This window comes from Amblyomma maculatum, chromosome 1 (genome assembly GCF_055883805.1).
Source record: "Amblyomma maculatum isolate TAMU_Amacu chromosome 1, ASM5588380v1, whole genome shotgun sequence".
Lineage (NCBI taxonomy): Eukaryota > Metazoa > Arthropoda > Arachnida > Ixodida > Ixodidae > Amblyomma > Amblyomma maculatum.
The window spans coordinates 115,777,407-115,803,644 of NC_139344.1; the positions used below are offsets into that span (position 1 = coordinate 115,777,407).

At 48.7% G+C, this 26,238-nt stretch overlaps 3 protein-coding genes and 32 non-coding genes across 35 annotated transcripts; all 35 read right to left on the minus strand.

The window, feature by feature from the left end:
* Nucleotides 1–404: 404 nt before the first annotated feature.
* On the minus strand, nt 405–476 carry TRNAQ-CUG (transfer RNA glutamine (anticodon CUG)). The gene has a single exon. It is a non-coding gene; the product is annotated as a tRNA-Gln (tRNA).
* A 5-nt stretch (nt 477–481) lies between these two features.
* TRNAE-UUC (transfer RNA glutamic acid (anticodon UUC)) lies at nt 482–553 on the minus strand. The gene has a single exon. It is a non-coding gene; the product is annotated as a tRNA-Glu (tRNA).
* Nucleotides 554–630: 77 nt separating this feature from the next.
* On the minus strand, nt 631–702 carry TRNAQ-CUG (transfer RNA glutamine (anticodon CUG)). Its single transcript has one exon. It is a non-coding gene; the product is annotated as a tRNA-Gln (tRNA).
* Nucleotides 703–707: 5 nt separating this feature from the next.
* On the minus strand, nt 708–779 carry TRNAE-UUC (transfer RNA glutamic acid (anticodon UUC)). Its single transcript has one exon. It is a non-coding gene; the product is annotated as a tRNA-Glu (tRNA).
* A 77-nt stretch (nt 780–856) lies between these two features.
* Nucleotides 857–928, minus strand: TRNAQ-CUG (transfer RNA glutamine (anticodon CUG)). The gene has a single exon. It is a non-coding gene; the product is annotated as a tRNA-Gln (tRNA).
* A 5-nt stretch (nt 929–933) lies between these two features.
* TRNAE-UUC (transfer RNA glutamic acid (anticodon UUC)) lies at nt 934–1,005 on the minus strand. Its single transcript has one exon. It is a non-coding gene; the product is annotated as a tRNA-Glu (tRNA).
* An 84-nt stretch (nt 1,006–1,089) lies between these two features.
* On the minus strand, nt 1,090–1,161 carry TRNAQ-CUG (transfer RNA glutamine (anticodon CUG)). The gene has a single exon. It is a non-coding gene; the product is annotated as a tRNA-Gln (tRNA).
* A 5-nt stretch (nt 1,162–1,166) lies between these two features.
* TRNAE-UUC (transfer RNA glutamic acid (anticodon UUC)) lies at nt 1,167–1,238 on the minus strand. The gene has a single exon. It is a non-coding gene; the product is annotated as a tRNA-Glu (tRNA).
* Nucleotides 1,239–1,315: 77 nt separating this feature from the next.
* Nucleotides 1,316–1,387, minus strand: TRNAQ-CUG (transfer RNA glutamine (anticodon CUG)). The gene has a single exon. It is a non-coding gene; the product is annotated as a tRNA-Gln (tRNA).
* Nucleotides 1,388–8,416: 7,029 nt separating this feature from the next.
* Nucleotides 8,417–8,488, minus strand: TRNAQ-CUG (transfer RNA glutamine (anticodon CUG)). Its single transcript has one exon. It is a non-coding gene; the product is annotated as a tRNA-Gln (tRNA).
* Nucleotides 8,489–8,493: 5 nt separating this feature from the next.
* Nucleotides 8,494–8,565, minus strand: TRNAE-UUC (transfer RNA glutamic acid (anticodon UUC)). Its single transcript has one exon. It is a non-coding gene; the product is annotated as a tRNA-Glu (tRNA).
* A 75-nt stretch (nt 8,566–8,640) lies between these two features.
* TRNAQ-CUG (transfer RNA glutamine (anticodon CUG)) lies at nt 8,641–8,712 on the minus strand. The gene has a single exon. It is a non-coding gene; the product is annotated as a tRNA-Gln (tRNA).
* Nucleotides 8,713–8,717: 5 nt separating this feature from the next.
* Nucleotides 8,718–8,789, minus strand: TRNAE-UUC (transfer RNA glutamic acid (anticodon UUC)). The gene has a single exon. It is a non-coding gene; the product is annotated as a tRNA-Glu (tRNA).
* A 151-nt stretch (nt 8,790–8,940) lies between these two features.
* Nucleotides 8,941–9,012, minus strand: TRNAE-UUC (transfer RNA glutamic acid (anticodon UUC)). Its single transcript has one exon. It is a non-coding gene; the product is annotated as a tRNA-Glu (tRNA).
* A 74-nt stretch (nt 9,013–9,086) lies between these two features.
* On the minus strand, nt 9,087–9,158 carry TRNAQ-CUG (transfer RNA glutamine (anticodon CUG)). The gene has a single exon. It is a non-coding gene; the product is annotated as a tRNA-Gln (tRNA).
* A 5-nt stretch (nt 9,159–9,163) lies between these two features.
* On the minus strand, nt 9,164–9,235 carry TRNAE-UUC (transfer RNA glutamic acid (anticodon UUC)). The gene has a single exon. It is a non-coding gene; the product is annotated as a tRNA-Glu (tRNA).
* Nucleotides 9,236–9,270: 35 nt separating this feature from the next.
* Nucleotides 9,271–10,843, minus strand: LOC146203596 (uncharacterized). The gene has a single exon (XM_084588844.1). It carries the CDS (start codon nt 10,358–10,360, stop codon nt 9,353–9,355), a length of 1,008 nt encoding a protein of 335 aa, XP_084444970.1. The 5' UTR covers nt 10,361–10,843; the 3' UTR covers nt 9,271–9,352.
* A 2,026-nt stretch (nt 10,844–12,869) lies between these two features.
* Nucleotides 12,870–14,221, minus strand: LOC146203597 (uncharacterized). Its single transcript, XM_084588843.1, has one exon. The coding sequence runs from the start codon at nt 14,192–14,194 to the stop codon at nt 12,938–12,940; it is 1,257 nt and encodes a 418-aa protein (XP_084444969.1). The 5' UTR covers nt 14,195–14,221; the 3' UTR covers nt 12,870–12,937.
* Nucleotides 14,222–14,327: 106 nt separating this feature from the next.
* TRNAQ-CUG (transfer RNA glutamine (anticodon CUG)) lies at nt 14,328–14,399 on the minus strand. Its single transcript has one exon. It is a non-coding gene; the product is annotated as a tRNA-Gln (tRNA).
* Nucleotides 14,400–19,518: 5,119 nt separating this feature from the next.
* On the minus strand, nt 19,519–19,590 carry TRNAQ-CUG (transfer RNA glutamine (anticodon CUG)). Its single transcript has one exon. It is a non-coding gene; the product is annotated as a tRNA-Gln (tRNA).
* Nucleotides 19,591–19,595: 5 nt separating this feature from the next.
* Nucleotides 19,596–19,667, minus strand: TRNAE-UUC (transfer RNA glutamic acid (anticodon UUC)). The gene has a single exon. It is a non-coding gene; the product is annotated as a tRNA-Glu (tRNA).
* Nucleotides 19,668–19,742: 75 nt separating this feature from the next.
* On the minus strand, nt 19,743–19,814 carry TRNAQ-CUG (transfer RNA glutamine (anticodon CUG)). The gene has a single exon. It is a non-coding gene; the product is annotated as a tRNA-Gln (tRNA).
* Nucleotides 19,815–19,819: 5 nt separating this feature from the next.
* Nucleotides 19,820–19,891, minus strand: TRNAE-UUC (transfer RNA glutamic acid (anticodon UUC)). The gene has a single exon. It is a non-coding gene; the product is annotated as a tRNA-Glu (tRNA).
* A 75-nt stretch (nt 19,892–19,966) lies between these two features.
* TRNAQ-CUG (transfer RNA glutamine (anticodon CUG)) lies at nt 19,967–20,038 on the minus strand. The gene has a single exon. It is a non-coding gene; the product is annotated as a tRNA-Gln (tRNA).
* A 5-nt stretch (nt 20,039–20,043) lies between these two features.
* TRNAE-UUC (transfer RNA glutamic acid (anticodon UUC)) lies at nt 20,044–20,115 on the minus strand. The gene has a single exon. It is a non-coding gene; the product is annotated as a tRNA-Glu (tRNA).
* Nucleotides 20,116–20,188: 73 nt separating this feature from the next.
* On the minus strand, nt 20,189–20,260 carry TRNAQ-CUG (transfer RNA glutamine (anticodon CUG)). The gene has a single exon. It is a non-coding gene; the product is annotated as a tRNA-Gln (tRNA).
* Nucleotides 20,261–20,265: 5 nt separating this feature from the next.
* TRNAE-UUC (transfer RNA glutamic acid (anticodon UUC)) lies at nt 20,266–20,337 on the minus strand. Its single transcript has one exon. It is a non-coding gene; the product is annotated as a tRNA-Glu (tRNA).
* Nucleotides 20,338–20,414: 77 nt separating this feature from the next.
* On the minus strand, nt 20,415–20,486 carry TRNAQ-CUG (transfer RNA glutamine (anticodon CUG)). The gene has a single exon. It is a non-coding gene; the product is annotated as a tRNA-Gln (tRNA).
* A 3,678-nt stretch (nt 20,487–24,164) lies between these two features.
* LOC146203608 (uncharacterized) lies at nt 24,165–25,480 on the minus strand. Its single transcript, XM_084585721.1, has one exon. The coding sequence runs from the start codon at nt 25,353–25,355 to the stop codon at nt 24,165–24,167; it is 1,191 nt and encodes a 396-aa protein (XP_084441847.1). The 5' UTR covers nt 25,356–25,480.
* Nucleotides 25,419–25,490, minus strand: TRNAE-UUC (transfer RNA glutamic acid (anticodon UUC)). Its single transcript has one exon. It is a non-coding gene; the product is annotated as a tRNA-Glu (tRNA).
* Nucleotides 25,491–25,565: 75 nt separating this feature from the next.
* Nucleotides 25,566–25,637, minus strand: TRNAQ-CUG (transfer RNA glutamine (anticodon CUG)). The gene has a single exon. It is a non-coding gene; the product is annotated as a tRNA-Gln (tRNA).
* A 5-nt stretch (nt 25,638–25,642) lies between these two features.
* On the minus strand, nt 25,643–25,714 carry TRNAE-UUC (transfer RNA glutamic acid (anticodon UUC)). Its single transcript has one exon. It is a non-coding gene; the product is annotated as a tRNA-Glu (tRNA).
* A 77-nt stretch (nt 25,715–25,791) lies between these two features.
* On the minus strand, nt 25,792–25,863 carry TRNAQ-CUG (transfer RNA glutamine (anticodon CUG)). The gene has a single exon. It is a non-coding gene; the product is annotated as a tRNA-Gln (tRNA).
* Nucleotides 25,864–25,868: 5 nt separating this feature from the next.
* On the minus strand, nt 25,869–25,940 carry TRNAE-UUC (transfer RNA glutamic acid (anticodon UUC)). Its single transcript has one exon. It is a non-coding gene; the product is annotated as a tRNA-Glu (tRNA).
* A 79-nt stretch (nt 25,941–26,019) lies between these two features.
* On the minus strand, nt 26,020–26,091 carry TRNAQ-CUG (transfer RNA glutamine (anticodon CUG)). Its single transcript has one exon. It is a non-coding gene; the product is annotated as a tRNA-Gln (tRNA).
* Nucleotides 26,092–26,238: the final 147 nt, after the last annotated feature.

A 26,238-nucleotide genomic window follows, 5' to 3' on the forward strand; every position in this document is an offset into this window, starting at 1 on the left:
GACAGCTCACCTACGCTGACAATCTTGTTGACGGCTTCAGTATCCTTGAGAGTGACGGCCCAGACGTGGCTCATCCGATACGCCCCCATAGCGATAACATCGGGGATTAGCGAGTGTTGTGCTAAAGCATCCCGGAAATCTTCCACCCGGTACGGGCGGGCCCTGATATCGGCGTGCAAAAAAACGGTATTCAAAACAAACCGACCTGTTGGAAGTGCAGGCAAAACGACCTGGTAAGTGTTGTCCTTTTCAGCCCTGCATCCTGCGTCCGTTCACTGGCGTGGCCGGAAGCAGAATCCCCTAGCCAGTAGACCACGCCGGAACACAGCGGGGAAGCTTAAACGCATGCACAGAGGGCTCTAAAATCAGATGGAAAGAACAAAAAAAAAAAAAAACAGAAGAGCAGATCTCACCGAGATTTGAACTCGGATCGCTGGATTCAGAGACCAGAGTGCTAACCGTTACACCATGAGACCGCACATTCCGACGCCGGGAATCGAACCCGGGCCTCCTGGGTGAAAGCCAGGTATCCTAGCCACTAGACCACGCCGGAACACAGCGGGGAAGCTTAAACGCATGCACAGAGGGCTCTAAAATCAGATGGAAAGAACAAAAAAAAAACAGAAGAGCAGATCTCACCGAGATTTGAACTCGGATCGCTGGATTCAGAGTACAGAGTGCTAACCGTTACACCATGAGACCGCACATTCCGACGCCGGGAATCGAACCCGGGCCTCCTGGGTGAAAGCCAGGTATCCTAGCCAGTAGACCACGCCGGAACACAGCGGGGAAGCTTAAACGCATGCACAGAGGGCTCTAAAATCAGATGGAAAGAACAAAACAAAAACAGAAGAGCAGATCTCACCGAGATTTGAACTCGGATCGCTGGATTCAGAGACCAGAGTGCTAACCGTTACACCATGAGACCGCACATTCCGACGCCGGGAATCGAACCCGGGCCTCCTGGGTGAAAGCCAGGTATCCTAGCCACTAGACCACGCCGGAACACAGCGGGGAAGCTTAAACGCATGCACAGAGGGCTCTAAAATCAGATGGAAAGAACAAAAAAAAAAAAAAAAACAGAAGAGCAGATCTCACCGAGATTTGAACTCGGATCGCTGGATTCAGAGTCCAGAGTGCTAACCGTTACACCATGAGACCGCACATTCCGACGCCGGGAATCGAACCCGGGCCTCCTGGGTGAAAGCCGGGTATCCTAGCCACTAGACCACGCCGGAACACAGCGGGGAAGCTTAAACGCATGCACAGAGGGCTCTAAAATCAGATGGAAAGAACAAAAAAAAAACAGAAGAGCAGATCTCACCGAGATTTGAACTCGGATCGCTGGATTCAGAGTCCAGAGTGCTAACCGTTACACCATGAGACCGCACATTCCGACGCCGGGAATCGAACCCGGGCCTCCTGGGTGAAAGCCAGGTATCCTAGCCACTTTTTTTTTTCTTTATTGCCTGGCTTTGACACAAATACACCGCACTGGAACTCAAAACAACAGGAAAAAAGGAATAATATATGTACACAAAGGTAGCTAGCGTTGCCTAACACCCACTGAGGGGCAGGCATTGTCATGTTAAAATTCCATGAGCACCGTCAAAGGTTCCAGCTTTGACAGCCACTCAGGAGCACATGGTTGCAATTTAAGCACGTCGAGCCATGGCTGCACACTTTCACGGAACTACATGCGGGCTGGCCGTGCATCTGGATCGCAGTGATAACCAGCCATTCGTGCGCGCCATATACTGTGGAGGCACATTAACATAACCTGGTCTAACGGCATACCATCGTGGTTATCCAATGGCAAATACCTAATGCCATGGGAATCAAGTGGCAACTGTTTTTTTATTGTCCTTTGCAGAACATCCCACAAATATACCCCCTCCCAGCAATGCAAGAACACGTGATCTATTGTCTCTGGCTGTTTGCAGATGAGACATTGGGCTCCCCACGGTAGGAACATACCCTTTTCCTCCATAAATGATTTTACACTCAAAGTACCGGTATGTAGCATAAAGAAAAACGTTTTAGCTCCCGGAGCAACTTGCATTTTCTTTACGCGTTTTAATACATTACTTCCTGTGCCTCCATAGTATAAAGCTCGGTACAAGGGCACCGGGAACACCACTTCACAAACATCCTTGTATAATGTTCTCCTGTTAACATTACTTAAATACTCTTTCGAAAAACGTGCACTTAAGAATTTCACGCTCAAAACAATTTCCCTAAAGAATCCAAACAGAGAACCAGGCATACATTGAGTATAAACTACGAAATCAGGCAACGCTCGACCAAGTCTTTGTTGACACACTGTGCTCAGGAATGGATCGCTGGCATCCCTAAAAAACATAAACCGGCTGACAATCTGTCGCACAAACAAATGACTCAGACCAAGCCCCCCATGCTTCACCTGCCGGAACAAGTATGTCCGACTGCACCTCTCCCAACTCGAGGCCCAAACAAACACCGCAAAAACTCGATGCAATTTTTGCACATTTACACGGGAGCAATGCAACACTTGCATTACATACCATAGCTTACTAATTAAAAACAGGTTGCAAACTGCGGCTCTTGCAAATATTGATAATTGAGCGCTTTTCCATTTCTCCGCTTTTTCATGGGTTTCTTTGACCTTCTCTAGCCAGTATGGCTCACTTTCCTTGTAAAATTTCAAGGGCACACCCAAGTACTTTGCAGGCGTTGTAACCCACGACACATTAGCGAAAGTGTCGGGGGTCAGCTGCCATTCACCGTGCCAAAATCCCAAGCACTTACCCCCAGTTAACTTTACTCCCTGTGACTTTGCTAAAATGTTTTACCACATCCACTGTCCTCTTTATTCACACAAAAAACCGCAACGTCATCTGCGTAAGCCAGCAATTTGACTTCTGACTCCTGCAGTCGAAAGCCATCAATGTCATTGTTTTGTAGGATGCTTAAACACAATGTTTCAATATAAATGCCGAACAAAAGAGGGCTGAGGGGGCAACCTTGGCGCACCGAACGTCGTACGTTGATGGGGGCCCCCAGTGACTTATTGACAATTAATCTCGTAGTGCAGTTACGGTACGCCAAGGCCACTCCCTCTCGAATAACAGAGCCGACATTAACATAGTCTAATACAGTTGAATCCCGCCACAACGAATACCGCCACAACGAAATTTCCGCGACAACGAATAATTTTTTATTCCCCGCGAGTACCCTATAAGAATTAATGGCCTAAATTTCTCTGCACAACGAACCATTTTTGCAGAGCGTTTCCGCTTCAACGAAATTTTCGCGTTCAAAATCGAAACCGAAACTAGTTTTATTGGCGAGAAGTCCAAGTCAAATCCAAAGCCACATTAAGCATGAAATCACGTGATTGCAGTTCCGCCATTTTGGCTTTGTGTCGTGGTCGCGTTGTTCACTCGCTGCCTTTCTCTTCGACAACGACGAGTTTTCATCCGCAGGACACGATGGCAACGCAAGTGAAAAAACGCAAAACTCTTTCCCTTGAGCAAAAAGCTCAAATAATCGCCCAAGCAGAAAGCGGAAGGAAGAAAGCGGCAATTGCTGAAGACTTCGGAATTCCTGCAAGTTCGCTGTCAACGATTCTAGGCAATAAGGACAGCGTGAGAATGGCACTTGCTTCAGGCACATCCTCGAAGCACAAAAAGGTGACGCGGCCCCTCCACGAAGAGTTGGACAAAGCAGTGCATGCGTGGTTTGTGGAAGCACGAGCCAGCAACGTCCCCCTGTCCGGAAGCATCGTCCAGCAGAAAGCCTTGAACTATGCATGCCTACTTGGCATTGATGATTTTAAAGCCAGCTTTGGCTGGCTAAACCGTTTCAAGGCCCGCCATAACATCGTTGGAAAAGTGTTGTGCGGCGAGTCAATGTCAGCAGACGTGGACGGAGCAGCTGCTTGGAAGGCGAGTAACATGGCCGGAATTTTAAGCAACTTCGCGCCTGCAGACATTTACAACGCCGACGAGACCGGGCTATTCTACGAGATGTTGCCGGCTAGGACGCTCGACTTCAAGGGGCAGCGCTGTCACGGCTGCAAACACAGCAAAAAACGCATCACAGTGCTGCTTTGCACAAACATGGATGGCTCGGACAAGCGTCCGCCGTTAGTCATAGGCAAAAGTGCCAAGCCGCGCTGTTTTAAGGGAACTCGTAGCCTACCTGTGCAGTACAAGGCGAACAACAAGTCATGGATGACCCGCGCTATTTTCACCGAGTGGATGATGGCATTCGACCGCGACATGAAGCGGCAGGGCCGTAAAGTTTGCTTGCTTTTGGACAATTGTTCAGCGCATCACTCCGACGAAGTCAAGCTCACTAACACGGAGCTGAGGTTTTTCCCTCCCAATTGCACGTCTGTCTTACAGCCTCTCGATCAGGGCGTGATTCTTAGCCTGAAGCGCGCTTACCGCGGGAGGTTAATTCAGCGGCTGCTTTTTAACACTGAAACCGGCCGAGACACGAAGGTCGACTTGTACGTGGCACTGCAGATTATGTCTGCTGCCTGGAGCACACTGGGGCGCTCAGTAATTGTGAACTGTTTCAGGCACGCCGGATTTGCCGAAGGTCGACCCGTACACTGTGCTGGCCTAACACCAGGCGTTACAGACGACGGCGAAGAGGCGTCACCGGCTCCGGGGATCGCGGCCGCCTGGAAAACGCTGGGAGAAATAGGAACCGTGCCGCCTAATCTCGAGCTCGACGAATACATCGGCGCTGACGCTTGTGTTGTTGTTCACGAAGATGTGAGTGATGAGCAGATCATAAAAGCTGCCCGGAATGATAAGGACTCTTCCGATGAAGAAGACGACGACGTACAGGAAGCGCCGGCTGCGGCAACCGCCGTACAGGTGATGGACGCTTTTGATGTCATCAGGAATTTCGTTGCTGTCCGAGACGACGATGTTGCAATGGGTTTGCTGACCGAGTGCGAAAATCACGTGACGGCGTTGCTCGCCGTGAAGCGTAAGCAAACCAAGCTTACAGATTTTTGGCATTAAACGCCTTTGCTGCTGCTTGGGCAATTCTTTCTGCGTTTCACGTCAAATTTTTGCGATAACGAAGTTCCGCGAGAACGAATTTTTTTTCGTGCACCGTGAATTTCGTTATAGCGGGATTCAACTGTATACTGAACAGAATAGTATGTGCCACACAATCAAAAGCTTTCTCCATGTCCAACTGCAGTAACGCAACACATGCATGAGTTGCATCGCAGCATTCGAGCACACTCCGCGCTTTGTGAATGTTCTGAAAGATAGATCGCCCTTTGATACCGCACGTTTGGTGAGGGCCCACTAGTTCGCATATAACCGTTTGTAGTCTGCCAGCAAGCACCTTCATATAAATCTTATAATCAACGTTTGTCAGAGCAATGGGCCTGTAAGACGACAACTGCCTAAGCTTATCTGGTTGGTCAGTTTTCGGAATAAGTACTGTGTGCGACGATCCGAAAGACGCAGGCAGTGCCTTCAGTTCATACGCTTCATTAAATAAGGCACACAACAAAGGAGATAGCTGTTCCTTGAACGCTTTATAAAAAGCCGCACTCAGGCCATCAGGCCCGGGTGATTTCCCTGGGTTTAAATTTTCTATTGCCTGCTGCACTTCTTTTTCGCTTATTGGCCGCTCCAGTCTTTCTTTTTGTTCCTCGTCAATTTTTGGCATCGCGTCAAGAAAGGATTCTTTAAAACGGTCCAAATAAACCTCTCGGGACGAAAATAGATCTTCATAATACTCCCGGAAAGCTTTCGCGATTCCTTCGTTATCGGTTTCTGTGCGTCCTGCCCAATCTACCTCTGCCACGTGATTTCGCCTTGCATTTGCTTTTTCTATTCCCAACGATCTTTTTGTCGGCATCTCATCCATGGCCAATTTTTCCGCTCTTGCACGCACTAACGCTCCTTGGTATCTGTCTTCTTCTATCAAGTTAATTTGTTCTTTTATTTTTCGAATATCCTCTATCCATCTGCCGGGTGCCTTACATTCCTGTTCGTGTAGTTTTGCAAGCAAAGCCTTAAGCTGGGTTTCTGTAATTTTCTTCTCGTACACCAGGCAACTTGATCTGTCAATGGCTTTAATTTTAATCTGTTCCTTGCACAACTCCCACTGTTTCCAGATTTCGAGCAAAGTCCCTGGCCTCACTTTAATCAATTCATTCAATACCACGCGTCTAAAGGCATCATCATTAAGCAATTTATTGTTCAATTTCCATAACTCCCAGCTAAATGCATTGCTTCCTTTTTTTGGTGCCGAATAAGCATTGCACCAAACAGTGATCCGTGAATGTCATAGGCACCACTCGGTATTCATTGCATGAATGAATCAAATCCAGCGACGCGTAAATTCTGTCCAGACGCGCGTGGCTAGAACCTTGGAAGTGCGTGTACTGAACGGCACGCGGTCCTTCCAAGCAATCAGCCACATCCTCCATATTCCATTCGCTTGTTAACTGGCATAACATTTCAGTGCTCTTGTCTCTGAATCCGCGTGTGCTGGTTTTGTCTCGAGCCTTCAGCACACAGTTAAAATCGCCCAGCAATACTACCTGCCTTTCCGTACTTAACTGCTGCATAACATTCTCGAAAAACACTGTTCTTTCCTCCACACAGTTAGGAGCGTACACACAAATAATGCGCCACTCAACACCGCTGTATCAACAATCAGCCACTACACACCGTCCAGAAGAGCATGATGAGTAGCCCTTTACAACCAGACCAGGCAGCTTTTTGACAAACAATACACACCCGGCCGATGTCCCAACTGCGTGGCTAACAATGGCGTAAAATCTAGCCGTGAAACGTCGCACCATGCTCCCGGTCTCTTCATCCCCATCAACCTTAGTTTCTTGCACGGCAAGCACGTCAATATCGTGGTCAGTTAAGAGCCGGTGCACCTGGCTCTGCTTCTTTTTGCCTGCCAATCCCCTGACATTTAACGTGGCTACTCTTAAGGTGGTTTCAGGCGCCATTTTCATCAAGGGTGAAGAGACCGAAAGCATGGTGCTTACCTTTCCCGTCTAGCGCGTTGCTAGACTCCGTCATTGGATCCATCCCCGTCCGGTGCGAGCGGCTGACCCGGCAGCGGGGGCACTTTATCCGCTGCCCGTCTCTCTGATGAAATGTTTGGCCGCGGACGTAGCGTGGACCGCCGGGACTGCCCCGTTTTTGCTGGTGGCTCGTCGACGCTAGGGGCTGACGCCTGGTTACCTTCGGGTTCGGACTGTGTGTGGGATCGCTTGGCTGGGGCTGGGACGCCTGGCTTACGAACACCGCTGGTGTCCGAGTGCTCCTCCCCACTATCCTGTTCCATACCGTTCGCCGGCTCCAGTGACGTGCCTTCGTCATTGCTAGGGAGCTCAGGTGTCGAGTCTGCTCTCCCCACCTCTCTCGCAGCATTGCTGTTTTCTGCCGAGTCCACCGACGAATCTGTCTCCCGTGTCTGCGTTCTCACTTCTCCAGCACCTTTCGCCGCCTCCTCCGCCTCGACTACGTCCATGGTGAGCTCCGCCGACCGTTCCGTAGTTCCATGTCCCGCGGCCGAAGCGTACGAAAGCACACAGGCAGCCTCGTCATGTCCGTAGCGTCTACACTTTGGACAACGCGGTACCTTACATTCTCGTCGGACGTGACCGGTACCGCGGCAGCGCAGGCACTGCATCGCTCGCCCAGGCACCACGACAAGGGCTAGCTCTCCGGCAACTCGCAGCTGGTGAGGTAAATCGTCGACCTTAATGCCGGGTTTCAATTTCAGGAGCACAGTCCTCGTGGTGGACCCCTTCTCCTTGACGCCTTGAACTCTCCACCTCTCCCGGGTCACCTCGGTCACATTCCCAAAAGCAGCAAAAGCCGTCCGGATGTCGTCGTCTGCCACACCGTGCAACATCCAGTGAAGTCGCAGCTTTACCTGTTGGTCTTCGGGATCGATAATAAGGCAACGGCGTCCCTTAACATCGAGTTCCTTGAAAGCCGCCAATTTCTTCGTTGCTTCTGTGCTGCTAAATGTGACCGCCCAAACATGGTTGATCTGATACGCCCCCAACGCCACAACGTCGGGGAGCGCACCAGCGTTGGCAAGGGCGTCGCGGAAATCCTCGACCCTGTATGGCCTGACTCGCACATCGCCGTGCAAAAAAAGCGTGTTAAAAACAACGCGTCCGGTAGGCAAAGTTGGCAGAATAATCTGATACTCGCTATCTTCCATGTCGTCGATCCTGTTTCCGCGGCTGGAAAGGGCCGCTATCGCCGCTCCGCTGGAGCACATGATTCTGCTACCGTTCACTACGGTGTCCGGAAGTAGAATCTAGCCACTAGACCACGCCGGAACACAGCGGGGAAGCTTAAACGCATGCACAGGGGGCTCTAACATCAGATGGAAAGAACAAAAAAAAAAGAAGAGCAGGTCTCACCGAGATTTGAACTCGGATCGCTGGATTCAGAGTCCAGAGTGCTAATCGTTACACCATGAGACCGCACATTCCGACGCCGGGAATCGAACCCGGGCCTCCTGGGTGAAAGCCAGGTATCCTAGCCACTAGACCACGCCGGAACACAGCGGGGAAGCTTAAACGCATGCACAGAGGGCTCTAACATCAGATGGAAAGAACAAAAAAAAAAGAAGAGCAGGTCTCACCGAGATTTGAACTCGGATCGCTGGATTCAGAGTCCAGAGTGCTAATCGCTACACCATGAGACCGCACATTCCGACGCCGGGAATCGAACCCGGGCCTCCTGGGTGAAAGCCAGGTATCCTAGCCACTAGACCACGCCGGAACACGGCGGGGAAGCTTAAACGCATGCACAGAGGGCTCTAACATCAGATGGAAAGAACAAAAAAAAAGAAGAGCAGGTCTCACCGAGATTTGAACTCGGATCGCTGGATTCAGAGTCCAGAGTGCTAATCGTTACACCATGAGAACGCACATTCCGACGCCGGGAATCGAACCCGGGCCTCCTGGGTGAAAGCCAGGTATCCTAGCCACTAGACCACGCCGGAACACAGCGGGGAAGCTTAAACGCATGCACAGAGGGCTCTAACATCAGATGGAAAGAACAAAAAAAGAGAAGAGCAGGTCTCACCGAGATTTGAACTCGGATCGCTGGATTCAGAGTCCAGAGTGCTAATCGTTACACCATGAGACCGCACATTCCGACGCCGGGAATCGAACCCGGGCCTCCTGGGTGAAACCCAGGTATCCTAGCCACTAGACCACGCCGGTTTTTTTTTTTTTTTTTTTATTTTTATTTTTTTTTTTTTTTTATTGCCTGCTTTGACAAATACACTGCAAATATATACAGATAAAACACGGTGACCATGCCGTGGTCAGCGTGAATGCTTAAAACTTCTTAAAATGAACAAGTTCATCTAGGACGCCAATCCAGTCTGGAGGTTCTGGCAATGTACGGTAAACATCTCGTAAGTACAAAATGCTTTCAATGAAATTCTCCCTGACTGGACGGACGTTTACATCGGCGTGCCTAACCGCCATCCTTGTTCGCCATATGCTGTGGAGCCCCAGAACCATGATTAGATCATAAGGAATGTCTCCATCGTTTTCAATTGGTAGAAAACGGATTCCGTACGGTGTTATTGGTAGGTCTTTCTTTAGAGTCCTTTGCAAGATGTCCCAGTAGAAGACTGGATCCCAGCCATCAATAAATACATGATCTATTGTTTCTGGTTTCTTGCATAATATACAGTTAGTTGTCCATGGAACGAATATTCCCTTTTCCTCTAACCAAGTCTTAACTGGGAGCGTGCCTGTATGAAGTTTAAAGAAGAAGGTTTTAATGCTGGGCTTAATATTCATCTTTTTAACTCTCTTTAAAACATCATTTCCTGGGCCTCCACAGTATATTGTTCGGTACCTGGGTGTTGGCAACATTGTATCCAGTAGGTCTCTGTACAGTTTTTTCCTTTGCACTGAACTTAAGTACTCAAGGGAAAATCGAGCCTTTAAGATTTGTACTGCAAGTACAACTTCTCGCCAAAACCCAGTTACTGCGCGTCCACCGTCATTGCATGATGAAACAATAAATTCAGGTAAGGCATTGCTTAAGTGCACTTGCATTACTGTGCGCAAAAAGTAGTCTTTCTGGTCCCGCAGAAAAATAAATCGCGACACAATTTGTCTTAAAAACAGGTGAGACAGGCCTAATCCACCATTACAAACAGAATGAAACAAATTCGTCCTACTAGTACGTTCCCAACTTGCCCCCCAAATGAAAACCGCGAACACTCTGTGAATTTTTTGCAGATTTGTGCGTTTCATGAACAAAAATTGGAGTACGAACCACACCTTGGATATCAAAAAAAGATTGCAGACAGTCGCGCGGGCAAACATGGACAAATTACGGCCTTACCAGCCTTGCGCCTTTTCCCTGACCCTTTCTGTCTCTTGACGCCAGTACTGTTCGCTATCTTGATAGCTATCAAGTGGCATACCCAGATACTTCGTAGGCAACGATGTCCATCGCATGTTTGCAAACGTTTCCGGTCTTTCGTACCAGTTACCATGCCAAAAGCCAGCCGATTTTTCCCAGTTAATCTCACAGCCAGTTGCGGTGCAAAAACCGCCAGCAACCTCGACTGCCTCACTTACGCTTTGTCGGTTCACACAGAAAATGGCTATATCATCCGCGTACGCAAGTACTTTCACTTCAGATGCTTGTAGCTTGAATCCACGGATTCTTTCATTATTAATCAGGCTTAAACAAAAGGGCTCTAGATACAAGGCAAATAGAAGAGGGGACAATGGACATCCTTGCCTCACTGACGATCGCACGGCTATTGCGTCAGTAAGACTTTTATTTACAATAATACGGGTAGAGCACCCAGCATATGCCATTTTGACTCCATCTACGATAACACTTCCGATATTTACATGCTCTAAAATGGTGAAAAGGACGTCATGTGAAACGTTGTCAAATGCTTTTGACAAGTCAAGCTGCATCATTGCTACATGTCTTCCGTCTGCATCGCAACACTCTAAAACGCATCTTGCTGTGTGTACATTCGTACAGATAGTGCGGCCCTTAATGCCGCACGTTTGGTGTGGACCTACCAACTGTTTAATGACACCTTGCACCCTCCTTGCCAACACTTTCATACACAATTTATAATCCACATTTGTGAGGCTTATAGGCCGATAGGACTCCACCGATAGAAGTTTGACTGCGTCATCTGATTTAGGAATTAAGACAATATGTGAAGCTTTGAAAGATGGCGGCATTTGTTTAACATGGTATGCTTCCTTTATTACGCAGTACAATGCCCTGCTGGCTTCTGATTTGAATTTCTTGTAAAAAGCAGCCCCTAATCCGTCAGGACCGGGTGATTTTCCAGCGCTTATTTCTTCTATAGCCTGCTCAATTTCAAGTACACTGATTGGTTGCTCAAGCCTGGCTTTAACTTCATCCTCAAGCCTGGGCATGGTCTGCAAAAACTGACTTTCGAATTGTTCTTTCCTTTGCTTAGCCCGCCCAAGTAGCTCACTATAGTACTCTGCAAACGCTTCTTTGATAACCTCGCATTCTGTTGCAACTTCGTTATGGTGAAGTATCTTTTTAATTTTGTTTTTTTCCGCGTATCTTTTCTCGTCACCGAGTGAGCGCTTGTTCGGTGTCTCGCCAACCCATAATCGCTCTGCTCGTGCTCGCACAATAGCTCCCCTATATCTTTCTTCATCGATAAGCTCAAGTTTATTCTTAACTTCTTTAATCTGCTTCGACCACAATCCAGGCGTCCCGCTATCTAGGTTCAGCAACAAGTTGAGTTGACGGTGCAGATCTTGCTCGTTCTCTTTACTGACATGTCGTAAAATGGTTGCTCTTTCTATTGCTTTCATTTTTATATTGTTCTTAAAACTTTCCCACTCACTCATCCAGTCCCCTGATTTCGTCGCAAACAGTGCGTTGAACATTTCCTTTACTTCGTTCACATAGCTCTCATCATCCAAAAGTTTAGAATTAAATTTCCAAAGCTCCCAGTTAAATTAAGATTTATTTTCGTTTGCTCCTATGCAAAAAACTACTAGGCTGTGATCTGTAAAAGACACGTGCTTAACTTCATAACTTCGGCACAGAGGCGCGAGTTCTAGGGAAATGTATGCACGATCTAGCCTCGCATGGCTTTCTCTTTGGAAATGGGTGTACTGGCATTGTCCATTAGGTGACAGAAGCCAACCAACATCTTCTAGATGATACTCTGTGGTTAACGTCCTTAATAAGTGTGCGCTGGGGTCCTTCACAGGCTGAAGTTTTACGCGATCTTCAGGCATACATACACAATTGAAGTCACCCACCATAACAACACATCTTTCACCCTTCAAATGCTGTTCGAGCTGCTCGAAGAACAACCTACGCTCCCCTTCCTTATTAGGTGCATAGACGCATATCATACGCCATTTCAAATTAGAGAAGGAAAAGTCAACAACAATCAGGCGTCCAGAAGGGCACACTGTGACTGCCTCCTCGACAATGCCCAGACTGTTGCGAATAAAAATAACACATCCTGCCGAATTGCCAACAGCATGACACACACATACATTGTACCTATCTCTGAATGGTTGCACCATGCGGTCCGTTTGTTCTTCACTTTCTACCTTCGTTTCTTGTATAGCGACCAAGTCCAATTCGTTTTCAAGAAATAGCCGACTAACTTGATATTGCCGCCGCCTCGCTGTCATTCCGCGAACGTTTAAGGTGGCTATACGTAACGCAGACTGGAGGTTTACTGCCATTTAATTGCAAAACAAAAGGACCGCACAGCGCTTACCACGGCAGTCTGGGAAGCAGTTGAGCATGTGCACTTGCTTTTTTGGTTGAGCCCGTAGCCACTGCGAAAAGGCCTTGCTTCTCGGTCGAAGCACCTTGAAGGGTTTGTCCAGTTCCTTGTGCACAAACTTCACAATCGCTCTTTGCTACGAGGGCGGTGTCCCGACCGTATTCCGGTCGAGGGAGATGTTTGGCTTCGGTCTGAAGCTAGGTCGCCGTGGCATGACGGCTTTGGGGGGCGGTCCCTCGTTGTTAGTGTAGTCAAGGCCGTCTCCTGCTCCCACGCTGTCCCCGTGCGTTCTTTTTGAGTTCACAGTTAATTCCATCGGCTCCCGCTGACTTCCATTGCCTGCGGCTGACGCTGCTCTTCGGTCACTACTAGACGCAGCCTTCGTAACTTCAGGTGACTGCATGCCGTCCTGGGTGTGTTCGTCTGGCTGGCCCTCCGACAAGGTGCTCTCGGAGGACTTCTCAGCAGCCTCCGAAGGCGTCTTTACTTGTGTAGCAAGTGACTGGCTTTTCGTGTCGCGGCTTGCGGCCTGCGTGGAGCCTTCAGAATTTTCGGAAGACGCGTTAGGGCATCGCGTGGACACTTCTAGCCTCCCTTTCGCTGCTTCCTCGGCGTCGGCTTCATCCATAATGAGGTCTGAAGCGTCCTCTTGTTGCAGTGGTCCAGTAACACTCGCGTAAGTTTTAACGCACATGTCCTCCCGATGACCAAAGCGCCTGCATCGGGTGCAACGAGGAACACGACACTCGCGTCTAATGTGCCCCGCAGTCCGGCACCGGAGACAAAGCGGAGCTCTGCCCGGCACTACAACCAGAGCCAACTCGCCTGCTACGCGGAGCTGGTGCGGGAGGTCATCCACCGAAACACCGGATTTCAGCTTGAGCCCAATTACTCTTGTCGTTGATGCTTTGTCCGCAACGCCACTGACACGCCACTTTTCTTTCGAAATGTCCGTTACCTTCCCAAAAGGTGCCAGGGCAGATCGCACGTCGTCGTCATGGACACCGTAGACAAGCCAGTGCAACTTCAGCCTCACGTCCTGGTTCATTGGGTCGATGATGACGCATCGTCGTTCCTTCACCTTGAAATCACGCAGGGCCAACATTTTCTTCATCCCGTCTCCGCTCTTGAATGTAAGCGCCCAGACGTGATTCATCTGGTACGCCCCCAAGGCAATCACCTCGGGGAGCATATCCAGACTATCCAACGCATCGCGGAAGTCTTCCACGCGATACGGCCGACATCTCACATCGGCATGCAGAAAAACAGTATTTAAAACATTCCGACCTGATGGCAGTTGAGGCAAAATGACTTGATAATCCTGGTCCGGTAAGTCCGCAATCCTGTTTCCGCGACCCAGCTGGGCCGCTGTTACCGCTCCGTCGGAGCACATGATGGCACGTCCGTTCGCCTCGGCGGCCGGAAGTAGAATCTCCACTAGACCACGCCGGAACACAGCGGGGAAGCTTAAACGTATGCACAGGGGGCTCTAACATCAGATGGAAAGAACAAAAAAAAAGAAGAGCAGGTCTCACCGAGATTTGAACTCGGATCGCTGGATTCAGAGTCCAGAGTGCTAACCGTTACAGCATGAGACCGCACATTCCGACGCCGGGAATCGAACCCGGGCCTCCTGGGTGAAAGCCAGGTATCCCAGCCACTTTTTTTTTTTTTTTCTTTATTGCCGTGAAACACAAAACAAAATACACATGATAAAACACGTCAACTACACTTGAGCTAACGCGTACGCGGCTAAAATCTTTTCAGGTTCACCAACTCATCAAATAGACATTGCCATTGTGGTGGATCCTGCTGCATCCTGAAAGATTCGCGTATATACACCGCACTTTCAATGAAGTTTTCACGCGCAGATCGTGTATTTATATCTGCGTGACGCACCTGCATTCGTGTTTTCCACAAACTATGGAGGCCAAGAAGCATAATTAAATCATAAGGTGCATCATCGTTCTGCACTGGTAGAAATCTGATACCGTACGGAGTTAGGGGAAGTTCCTTTTTAATTGTCCTTTGGAGGACGTCCCATAGAAAAACAGCATCCCAACACTGTAAGAAGACGTGTTCAATTGTCTCCGGTTTTTTGCACAACAGGCAGTTCGTTGTCCATGGGACGAAGATACCTTTTTCATTCAGCCAGGTTTTAACAGGGAGCGTATTAGAGTGAAGTTTGAAAAGGAACGTTTTAGCAGATGGCCTCAAGGGCATCTTCTTGACTCTTTTCAAAACGTCCTGCCCTGGGCCTCCACAGTGTAATGCCCGGTAAAAAGGCACCGGCAGCATCACGTCAATGAGATCTTTATACAGTTTTTTTTTGGGAACATTGAAAAGGTAATCAAAAGAAAACCGCACTTCCAGCAACTTGCACGAAAAAACAACCTCGCGCAGGTAGCCAGTCACAGTACCAGGCATGCTTTCACATGACACTATCCATTCAGGGAGCAACCTCTGCAATCGCACTTGCATCACAGTTCTTAGAAAGATATCTTTTTGATCACGCAGGAATATAAATCGCGAAACCACTTGACGCAAGAACAAATGGACAAACAAATTCGTCCGGGCGGTTTTTTCCCATGTGGATGCCCAAATAAAAACAGCAAAAACGCGGTGCATTTTCTGAATTGAGGTTTGTGAGACACACAACACATTCATGAGGTACTACAGCCTCGAAATAAGAAAAACATTGCAAATAGAAGCGCGCGAAAACATTGAGAGTTGCCTTCCTTGCCACGCATCCGCTTTTTCTTTCGCTCTGGATGTTTCTTCCATCCAGTGCAAGTTGGGATCTCGATAACAATCTAAAGGCACTCCTAGATATCGCGTTGGGAGAGCAGACCATCGCAGCTTACAGAAGAAATCAGGTGTAACGTCCCAATCACCGTGCCAAAACCCAGAGCTTTTCTCCCAATTGATCTTACATCCGGTTTGATCACAAAATGTTTGAACGACACCCGTGACTTCACAGATGCTCTTTCTGGTTGCACAAAAGACTGCAATGTCATCAGCGTATGCTAGCATTTTCACGTGTGCTGATTGCAGCTTGAATCCTAAAATGCGATCGCTATCAATGATAGCCAAGCAAAGTGGCTCTAAATACAGTGCAAAAAGCAGGGGTGAGAGCGGGCAGCCCTGCCTTACTGATGACCGTACTGCAATGATGTCAGTCAGTTCACCATTCACTATAATACGGGTCGTGCAGTTCGCATAAGCCATTTTAACACCCTCCACTATGACTTCACCAAGGTTAGAATGCTCTAAAATGGAAAAAAAGAATTTCGTGAGAAACACGGTCAAAGGCTTTCGCCAAATCTAATTGCATCATGGCTATCTGACCCCCGAGTGCATCAACGCATTCTAATACGGTTCTTGCGACATGTATATTCGTGGCAATGGATCGACCCTTGATGCCGCACGTTTGATGAGGCCCAACCAAAGTTTTTATTGCGCTTTGCAGTCTTTTTGCTAAAACCTTCATGTACACCTTATAGTCAACATTGGTGAGGCTTATCGGTCGATATGACCCCACCAACTGTCGTTTCTCCGGATCATCTGTCTTGGGTATTAGAACAATGTGCGATGTAGAGAAAGACAATGGAACAGTATTACGTTCATAAGCTTCAGTGATTACACAGAGCATAAACTGAGCCGCATACTGCTGAAAAGTTTTAAAGAATGCGGCGCTTAGACCATCCGGCCCAGGGGCCTTCCCAGGTGTCAGGTCATCTATTGCAGATAGTATCTCCTGCAACGTTACCGGTGTTTCTAGGCGCGCTTTACTTTCGTCATCCAGTGCAGGCATCAGTCTTAGAAAATCTTTTCGAAAGCCACCTACAGTCTCAAGCTTAGCGCTAAGCAGTTCTTCGAAGTGCTCTGTTACCGCACGCTGAATATCTTTAGCATCTTCAGTGATATGGCCGGCATATCTTATACTCCTTATTTCTTTCTGGCAGGCGTATCTTTTCTCGTCTGCTAGCGCTCGTTTTGTCGGTACTTCTCCAGCCCAAAGTTTTTCAGCCCTTGCACGTATAACAGCCGCTGTGTATCTTTCACTGTCGATTGTTTCCAACTCACTTTTTATCTCTCGTATTTTACTGGAGAAATGCCCTGGCACTGAACTTTCCATGCTCAAAAGAAACTGGAGTTGTTCATTCAGTTCCTTTTCTTTTTCTTTCTCTTTATGCCGCACCTTACTGCTCTTTTCTATAGATTTCAATTTGACCCACTCTTTGAAGCTGTCCCATTCCGCTGCAAAACTTACTGGTCGCATAGCAAGACGATTTTCAAACTCGGTCTTAACTTCCATAAGGAACTCTTCATCGGCGAGAAGCTTGGCATTCAGTTTCCATAGGTGCCAGTTAAAGCGCGATATCTTTCCTTTCCTACCAAACACTGCACTCACGAGACAATGATCACTGAAAGACACAGGCTTGACCTCATATGCAGTACATAGGGAAACAAGATCAACCGAGGCATACACCCTGTCCAATCTAGCATGGCTATCTCGCTGAAAGTGCGTGAACTCTGGCTGGTTTCCAGTGGAGAACACACTGCCAACATCCTCAAGGCCATACTCATGCACAAGTGCATTCAACAGGTCGGAGCTTCTGTCTGTTCGAGGTTTACACTTCGCCGCTCGGTCCACAGCTGAGCACACACAGTTGTAGTCACCAAGTACAAGCAAGATTTTGTCAGTCTTCAGCCACAATTCAATAGACTCAAAAAACGATTCACGTTCGCATTTTGAATTGGGAGCATACACACACACAACACGCCAGCATAAATTACAGTAGGTAAAATCAGTAACCAAAAGCAGACCACTTGGACAGGCAAAAACGGACTCTACGCTTACTCTCAGCGTGTTACGTATAAATAAAAGGCATCCACCCGATACACCAACAGAATGGCATACACACACATAAAAGTTTGCTTGAAAAGAAGCCACCATACGGTCAGTGCTTTCTTGGCTCTCAATCTTTGACTCTTGCACAGCTGCTATATCTATGTCATTATCCAAAAGGAGGCGACTGAGCTGGCATTGTCGCCTTCTCGCTCCCAGCCCTCTGACATTCAAAGTAGCTACGTGTAACGGCGAATTAAGCTTAAGAGTCATGAATTAGAAAGAGACGCCCGTACCAGCATGGTGCCTACCTTCATGGTTGCGTGGCCTCCGCTTCTGAAGAACAGCGGCGTATGTGTGCATGTAATGTCCTCCCAGCAGAACATCGGGCTGCATTCAAACGAAGTCCAAGCACCGTCTGTCATTTTTGCTCACACACGCCCCTCTTGGTTGCAGAATGTTCCTGACGCTGGTCGGTAGGCAGCCGACCCACAAATCGTTCAGGACACCACAAAACTACGGAGGCGGTTTCCCCGCCTGCCGCGTGTCGGCCGAGAAGTTCGGCTTCGGTCGCAAAGTTGCTCTTCGGATGCCCGCAGTTTTCGGAGGCGGCTCACCACAAACACCGCCTGGCAGCTGAGTCTCCTCGACGCTCTCCTCGTGCGGACGTTTCGCGGCAATTAAGGCTGCTGTCTCCGGCCCAACCTCCATGGCATCAGTACAGGAAGGCTCAGTACTGAGATGGTCCTCAGCAACAGAAAATTTGATTACGTCTTCTGACGCTTCCTTTGACGCGCTTTCATGGTCCTGGGATGAAACGTTCAAGACATGCAGAGTTTCATTCTGTTCATTAGAGACCGCCACCTTATTCTTCTTTAAAACCGTCATGGAAGGCGCGTCCTGTTTCGTTGACTGACCTCTAATGTCAGCAGCCTCCTCCGCATCCGCCTCGTCCATAATTAACTCGGACGAGTCTTCGCTGGTCCCAGGTCCGGCAATGCTAGCGTAGGTTCGTGCACACTGGCTGTCTTCATGCCCGAACCGTCGACAGGTTCCGCAGCGAGGAACCCGGCACTCTTTGCGGATGTGACCCGTACTCCGGCAGCGTAGGCACAACGGGGGTCTGCCTGGCACAATCACTAGCGCCAGCTCGCCGCTAACATTCAACTGATGCGGCAGGTCGTCGAGCTTCAAGCCAGCTTTCAGCTTCAGCGTGACGAGTCTAGTGGTGGAGCCCTTTTCTAGCATACCTTTAACACGCCAGCGCTCCCGGGAAACCTCCGACACCTTTCCGTACGGCGCAAATGCAGCGCGAACATCCTCGTCTGGCACGTTGTGTAGCAGCCAGTGGAGTTTCAGCCGCACGTCCTGGTTCGCCGGGTCAATCACCAAGCAGCGACCGTTTTTTACACACAGCTCACCTACACTTACAATCTTGTTCACCGCTTCAGTATCTTTGAGGGTGACGGCCCAGACGTGGCTCATCCGATACGCCCCCATTGCGATAACGTCGGGGATTAGCGAGTGTTGCGCCAAAGCATCCCGGAAATCTTCCACCCGGTACGGGCGGGCCCTGATATCGGCATGCAAAAAAACAGTATTCAAAACAAACCGACCTGTTGGCAGTGCAGGCAAAACAACCTGGTAAGTATTGTCCTGTTCAGCAGTCCTGTTACCGCGGCCTGACATGGCCGCTGAAGCCGCTCCTGAGGAGCCCTGCATCCTGCGTCCGTTCACTGGCGTGGCCGGAAGCAGAATCCAGGTATCCCAGCCACTAGACCACGCCGGAACACAGCGGGGAAGCTTAAACGCATGCACAGGGGGCTCTAAAATCAGATGGAAAGAACAAAAAAAAAAAGAAGAGCAGGTCTCACCGAGATTTGAACTCGGATCGCTGGATTCAGAGTCCAGAGTGCTAATCGTTACACCATGAGACCGCACATTCCGACGCCGGGAATCGAACCCGGGCCTCCTGGGTGAAAGCCAGGTATCCTAGCCACTAGACCACGCCGGAACACAGCGGGGAAGCTTAAACGCATGCACAGAGGGCTCTAACATCAGATGGAAAGAACAAAAAAAAAAGAAGAGCAGGTCTCACCGAGATTTGAACTCGGATCGCTGGATTCAGAGTCCAGAGTGCTAATCGTTACACCATGAGACCGCACATTCCGACGCCGGGAATCGAACCCGGGCCTCCTGGGTGAAAGCCAGGTATCCTAGCCACTAGACCACGCCGGAACACAGCGGGGAAGCTTAAACGCATGCACAGAGGGCTCTAACATCAGATGGAAAGAACAAAAAAAAAAGAAGAGCAGGTCTCACCGAGATTTGAACTCGGATCGCTGGATTCAGAGTCCAGAGTGCTAATCGTTACACCATGAGACCGCACATTCCGACGCCGGGAATCGAACCCGGGCCTCCTGGGTGAAAGCCAGGTATCCTAGCCACTAGACCACGCCGGAACACAGCGGGGAAGCTTAAACGCATGCACAGGGGGCTCTAACATCAGATGGAAAGAACAAAAAAAAGAAGAGCAGGTCTCACCGAGATTTGAACTCGGATCGCTGGATTCAGAGTCCAGAGTGCTAACCGTTACACCATGAGACCGCACATTCCGACGCCGGGAATCGAACCCGGGCCTCCTGGGTGAAAGCCAGGTATCCCAGCCACTAGACCACGCCGGAACACAGCGGGGAAGCTTAAACGCATGCACAGGGGGCTCTAAAATCAGATGGAAAGAACAAAAAAAAAAAAGAAGAGCAGGTCTCACCGAGATTTGAACTCGGATCGCTGGATTCAGAGTCCAGAGTGCTAACCGTTACACCATTAGACTTTTTTTTTTCTTTATTACCGACTTGGCAGCTACAAAGAACGATGAAAAGTCGCATGGAATTAAAAACACAAGTCACTTTCTTACAGGTTTCTTGTGGTAGAATGGATTAGGTGACATGAGCTTGTCCAAGACTGGCAGCCAATCTGGGGGTTCAGATTGCCCTCCGAAAACATCACGCGTGTACATTACGCTTTCAACAAAGTATTGATGGGCTGGGTGTACGACAACATGCTCATGGCGAACATCCATCCGCGTTCTCCATATGCTGTGCATACACAAGACCATTAATAAATCCCTGGGCACTTCTCCTGGCTGGGCGCATGGAAGGTAGCGTATGCCAAACGGCGTTATTGGTAAGTCCTTTTTAATAGTACGCTGTAGCACGTCGCACAAAAAAACCGCATCGTGACAATCAAGGAAAATATGCTCTATGGTTTCCAGCTTTTTGCAAATTAAACAGTCAGCAGACCAAGGCACGAAAAGGCCTTTGCTTTCCAGCCATGGCTTCACCGGAAGAGTGCCGGTATGCAATTGAAAAAAGAAAGATTTAGCGGACGATCTGATGGGCATTCTTTTCACTCTCTTCAACACGTCCCGCTCCGGACCCAAAGCATATACAGCGCGATAAAGAGGCACAGGTAAAAAGGTTTCCAATAAATCCTTGTACAGCCGTTTTCGCGTAACAGTACACATATACTCATTTGAAAATCTCGCCTTCACTATTTGGAAGGACGCGACAACTTCGCGAAGAAAAGCACTTAGAGCCATTGTCCCTGTAGACATAGTGGAAACTACATATTCCGGCAGTGAATCCCGCAATCGCACTTGGATTACCGTTCTAAGAAAAACATCGCTTTGTTCGCGCAAAAAAAAGAACCTTGTTACAATCTGCTTTAAGTATAAATGTGACAAGCCCAGTCCACCGTTATGCACCGTATGAAAAAGATTGCATCGACTGGTACGCTCCCATGTTGAAGCCCACACAAACGTGGCAAATACCCTATGCAGTTTTTGAACAGAGATTCTTGACATAGATAACACTTGCAGCATGTAAAAAATTTTTGCAACTAGGAACATATTGCAAACGGTAGCTCTTGCGAACATAGAAAAGTTATGCCCTCCCCATTTGTTTGTTTGGGTTTTCACTTGCTCAACTTCACCGGCCCAACATTCCTTGCTTTCACGGTAATGCTTTAGTGGCACACCAAGGTAATTGCCTGGCGTTGTTGTCCATTGCATACTGGAGAATAATGCAGGCGCGTATTGCCAGTTTCCGTGCCAAAATCCTAAACACTTTGCCCAACTAATTTCACTTCCACTTGCAGTGCAAAAAGCAGTGGCTTCTTTTACAACTTCTTGCACGCTCTCATGGTCAGTACAAAAAACCGCAATATCGTCCGCGTATGCCAAAACCCGAACTTCACTTTGAAAAAATCTATAACCGCGTATGTTTGGCCTTGTAAGCAATCTTAGACAGAAAGGCTCCAGATAAAGCGCAAACAAAAGGGGAGACAGAGGACAGCCCTGCCTTACTGACGACTGAACAGGTATACGATCAGTTAACTGCTTATTCACGACCAGTCTCGCTGAACAGCACTCGTAAACCATTTTCACGCCCTTTGTAATCACGGAACCAGCATTGACATACTCTAAAACAGAGAACAAAATTTCATGTACCACTTTATCAAATGCTTTGTGGAGGTCTAATTGCATCATGGCTACGTGGTCATGCATCGCGTCACAACATTCGAGTACACTCCTTGCTGCGTGTATGTTAGTAAAAATGGTCCTTCCTTTTATACCGCATGTCTGATGTGGGCCTACAAGAGAAGTAATTACACGTTGGAGTCGTCGCCCTAATACTTTCATGTAAATTTTATAGTCAACATTCGTTAGACTTATAGGACGGTAAGACGCTACAGACTGAAGCTTAACATGGTCATCTGTTTTCGGGATTAGTACAATGTGTGACATTCGAAAAGACGGAGGAGGTACCTTCTTTTCGTAGCATTCACTAATAACTCTTTTCAGTAAAACAGCCATTTCAGTTGGAAAGGCCTTGTATATGGCAGCACCAAGACCATCTGGTCCAGGTGACTTATTGGAATTTAATTCCCCGATAGCGGCCTCAATTTCCTCGCAAGTAATACTTGCTTCAAGTGTCTGCGCCACTTCGTCTTCTACTCTTGGCATCAGCGACAGAAAGTCTTTTCTGAAGCGTTCAATGTCCGGTGTTTTCAGGCTAAACAATTCGCTGTAAAATTCTACAAACGCCCGTTCAATCGTTTTTTTTTCGAGGTAACTACGTTCTGATAGCAGATTTCTTTTATCTCTTTTGACACTGCGTACCTTTTTTCGTCACTAAGTGCCCTTTTCGTGGGCGTCTCTCCGAGCCACAATTTTTCGCTGCGTGCCCTTATCACCGCACCGCGATACTTCTCTTCGTCCATCACCTCAAGTTTGGTTTTTATCTTTTTAATATCTTGGGCGAACAAGCCAGGCTTAACGGTCTCCATGCTAAGCATGTATTCAAGTGTGCTACGAAGTTCTTTTTCTTGTTCTCTTTCTTTACGTCGGAGAGTGCATGCTCGGTCAATAGCAGCTATCTTTATCTCGCACTTAAACTGCTCCCATGCTTGTATAAAATTAGAGTCATTTTGTAACATATGCTTAATATATTCTTTAACTTTAGTGGTAAACTCCTCATCCAGCAGCAGCTTTTCATTAAATTTCCATAGCTCCCAATTGAACTTTGTTGCCTTACTTTTCATGCCTAGAGTAATCATTACGAGGGAGTGGTCACTAAAGCTCATGGGAAGTGTTTCATATTCCGAGCACAAGGGCACACAATCAATGGGAACATATATTCGGTCCAACCTTGCATGACAGCTACCTTGAAAGTGCGTGAACTTTGCTTGGCCTTCATGCGTCATTATACAGCCAGCATCTTCAAGCTCTGCCTCAATAACAATGTCAATAAGTAACTCTGCACTCTTGTCACGAAGGACACGGTCTGTTGTTCTATCTTCCGGTCTACAGACACAGTTGAAGTCTCCAAGCAGGAGAACACGCCTCTCATGTATTAGGAAGGATTTCATATAGTGAAAAAACTCTTCCCGCTCAAACGTTCTAGTCGGCGCATAAACGCAGATCACTCTCCAGTCCAATCCAGAAAAACTGAAATCACATATCAAAAGCCGACCACTCTCACACGAGAACACAGACTGCACACACTCTATGCAATTTCGAATGAAAATGACACATCCCCCCGATCTTCCAACCTCATGACAAACGCAAACACTATATCTAGAACGATATATTTCAGCCATTTTCTCTGTTTGTTGTTCGCTTTCCATTTTGCTCTCTTGAACTGCTAGTACATCAATTTCATTTTCCAGCAGAATTCGGTTCAGCTGCAGTTGTCTCCGACGCGTTGACAGCCCCCTCACATTTAGTGTGGCTACGCGCAAGCTAGTGGTTAAATTGGTCGCCATCTCAAGAAATTATAAATCGCGAAACATATATCACTCACATCGCTTTTGCAGAAAGACATCATTGCGGTTGATCTGTTGCACGGGATGACCATTCTTCCTTTTTGGCGAGTCCGTCCGTCGTTCCAAGCGCTGCTCCCGATCATGGACCGGGCTTGTAACGTCTCGACCGGAAAGGGTACCCCCGCTATGGCGGAGGCACAGGTGACACAGTTCTCCGGTCTGGGGGCACGTTTGGCCTTGGCTTGAAGGACGCCCGGCGAAGGGGGGCCGCCTTCAGTGGAGGCTGTCCGCTTTCCGCTCCTCCTTGGGTTGATTCCTCGTTAACACTGTCTTCGTGCACCCGCTTCACAGACAAGGTAGAAGCAGCTGGCATCTCAGCTTCAGTGTCCCCCTGTTCCTCACTGTGTTGCGTAGCCGAAGCTGGGCTTGCAGCACTGGCATTGCCGTCTTCTTTCGTGGGTGTCTCGGACCCAGCAACATTCGGCAACGGAACAATCACATCTGACTCACAGGGTTCTTTAAGGGCAGGGGTCTTCTCAGAGGATTCTTCTTTCAGCTCTGCATCCTCATTGGTTCCACTGCTAGTTTCCTCGGCGTCCACTGCGTCCATCAAGTGCTCGCCTGCCACTTCACTCGGCACGGGGCCTGCAACGTTGGCATACGTGCGCACACACTGGGACTCGTCATGGCCGTAGCGACGAAACAGCCCGCAGCGCGGCACACGACACTCACGACGTATATGTCCTTTCCCGCGGCACCGGAGGCAAAGCGGGGCTCTGCCTGGGACGTGGACGAGTGCGACGTCCTCGGCGACCCGAAGCTGATGCGGCAGGTCCTCGATGGTAACGCCCACTTTTAGCTTCAGCGTGACCGTTCGAGTCGTTGAAGCCTTGTCGACACATCCTTGCACATTCCACTTGTCTCTTGATATTTCCGTTACTTTTCCATAAGCCGCCAACGCTGCTCGCACATCATCGTCGTGCACGCCGTGAAGCAGCCAGAAAAGTTTCAACCTGATTCCTTGGTTACAGGGGTCAATGACAACGCATCGGTGTTCCTTAACTTCAAAAGCTTGAGCTTGCAAAATCTTCGCTTTTGCCTCTTCACCTTTAAACGTTACCGCCCATACGTGATTCATTTGATATGCGCCGAGGGCAACCACTTCCGGCAGCAGTGAAAGACGAGCGAGGGAGTCTCGAAAGTGCTCCACCCGGTAAGGCCTGGCTTTTACGTCGCTGTGCAAAAAAACAGTATGCAAAACACTCGAACCTGTAGGCAGATGCGGTAGAACCAGTTCATATTCCTTGGCAGGCCTTTCCGTGTTCCTGATACCACGGCCCAGCTGGGCCGCTGAATCCGCTCCTTGGGAGCCCATGATAATCACGCCCGCCACGCACGGTGGCCGGAAGTGGAATCCGTTACACCATGAGACCGCACATTCCGACGCCGGGAATCGAACCCGGGCCTTCTGGGTGAAAGCCAGGTATCCTAGCCACTAGACCACGCCGGAACACAGCGGGGAAGCTTAAACGCATGCACAGGGGGCTCTAAAATCAGATGGAAAGAACAAAAAAAAAAGAAGAGCAGGTCTCACCGAGATTTGAACTCGGATCGCTGGATTCAGAGTCCAGAGTGCTAATCGTTACACCATGAGACCGCACATTCCGACGCCGGGAATCGAACCCGGGCCTCCTGGGTGAAAGGCAGGTATCCCAGCCACTAGACCACGCCGGAACACAGCGGGGAAGCTTAAACGCATGCACAGGGGGCTCTAAAATCAGATGGAAAGAACAAAAAAAAAAAAGAAGAGCAGGTCTCACCGAGATTTGAACTCGGATCGCTGGATTCAGAGTCCAGAGTGCTAATCGTTACACCATGAGACCGCACATTCCGACGCCGGGAATCGAACCCGGGCCTCCTGGGTGAAAGCCAGGTATCCTAGCCACTGGACCACGCCGGAACACAGCGGGGAAGCTTAAACGCATGCACAGGGGGCTCTAAAATCAGATGGACAGAACAAAAAAAAAAAAAAGGAGTGCAGGTCTCACCGAGATTTGAACTCGGATCGCTGGATTCAGAGTCCAGAGTGCTAACCGTTACACCATGAGACCGCACATTCCGACGCCGGGAATCGAACCCGGGCCTCCTGGGTGAAAGCCAGGTATCCTAGCCACTTTTTTTTTTTTATTGCCTGCTTTGACAAATACACTGCAGATATATACAGATAAAACACGGTGACCATGCCTTGGTCAGCGTGA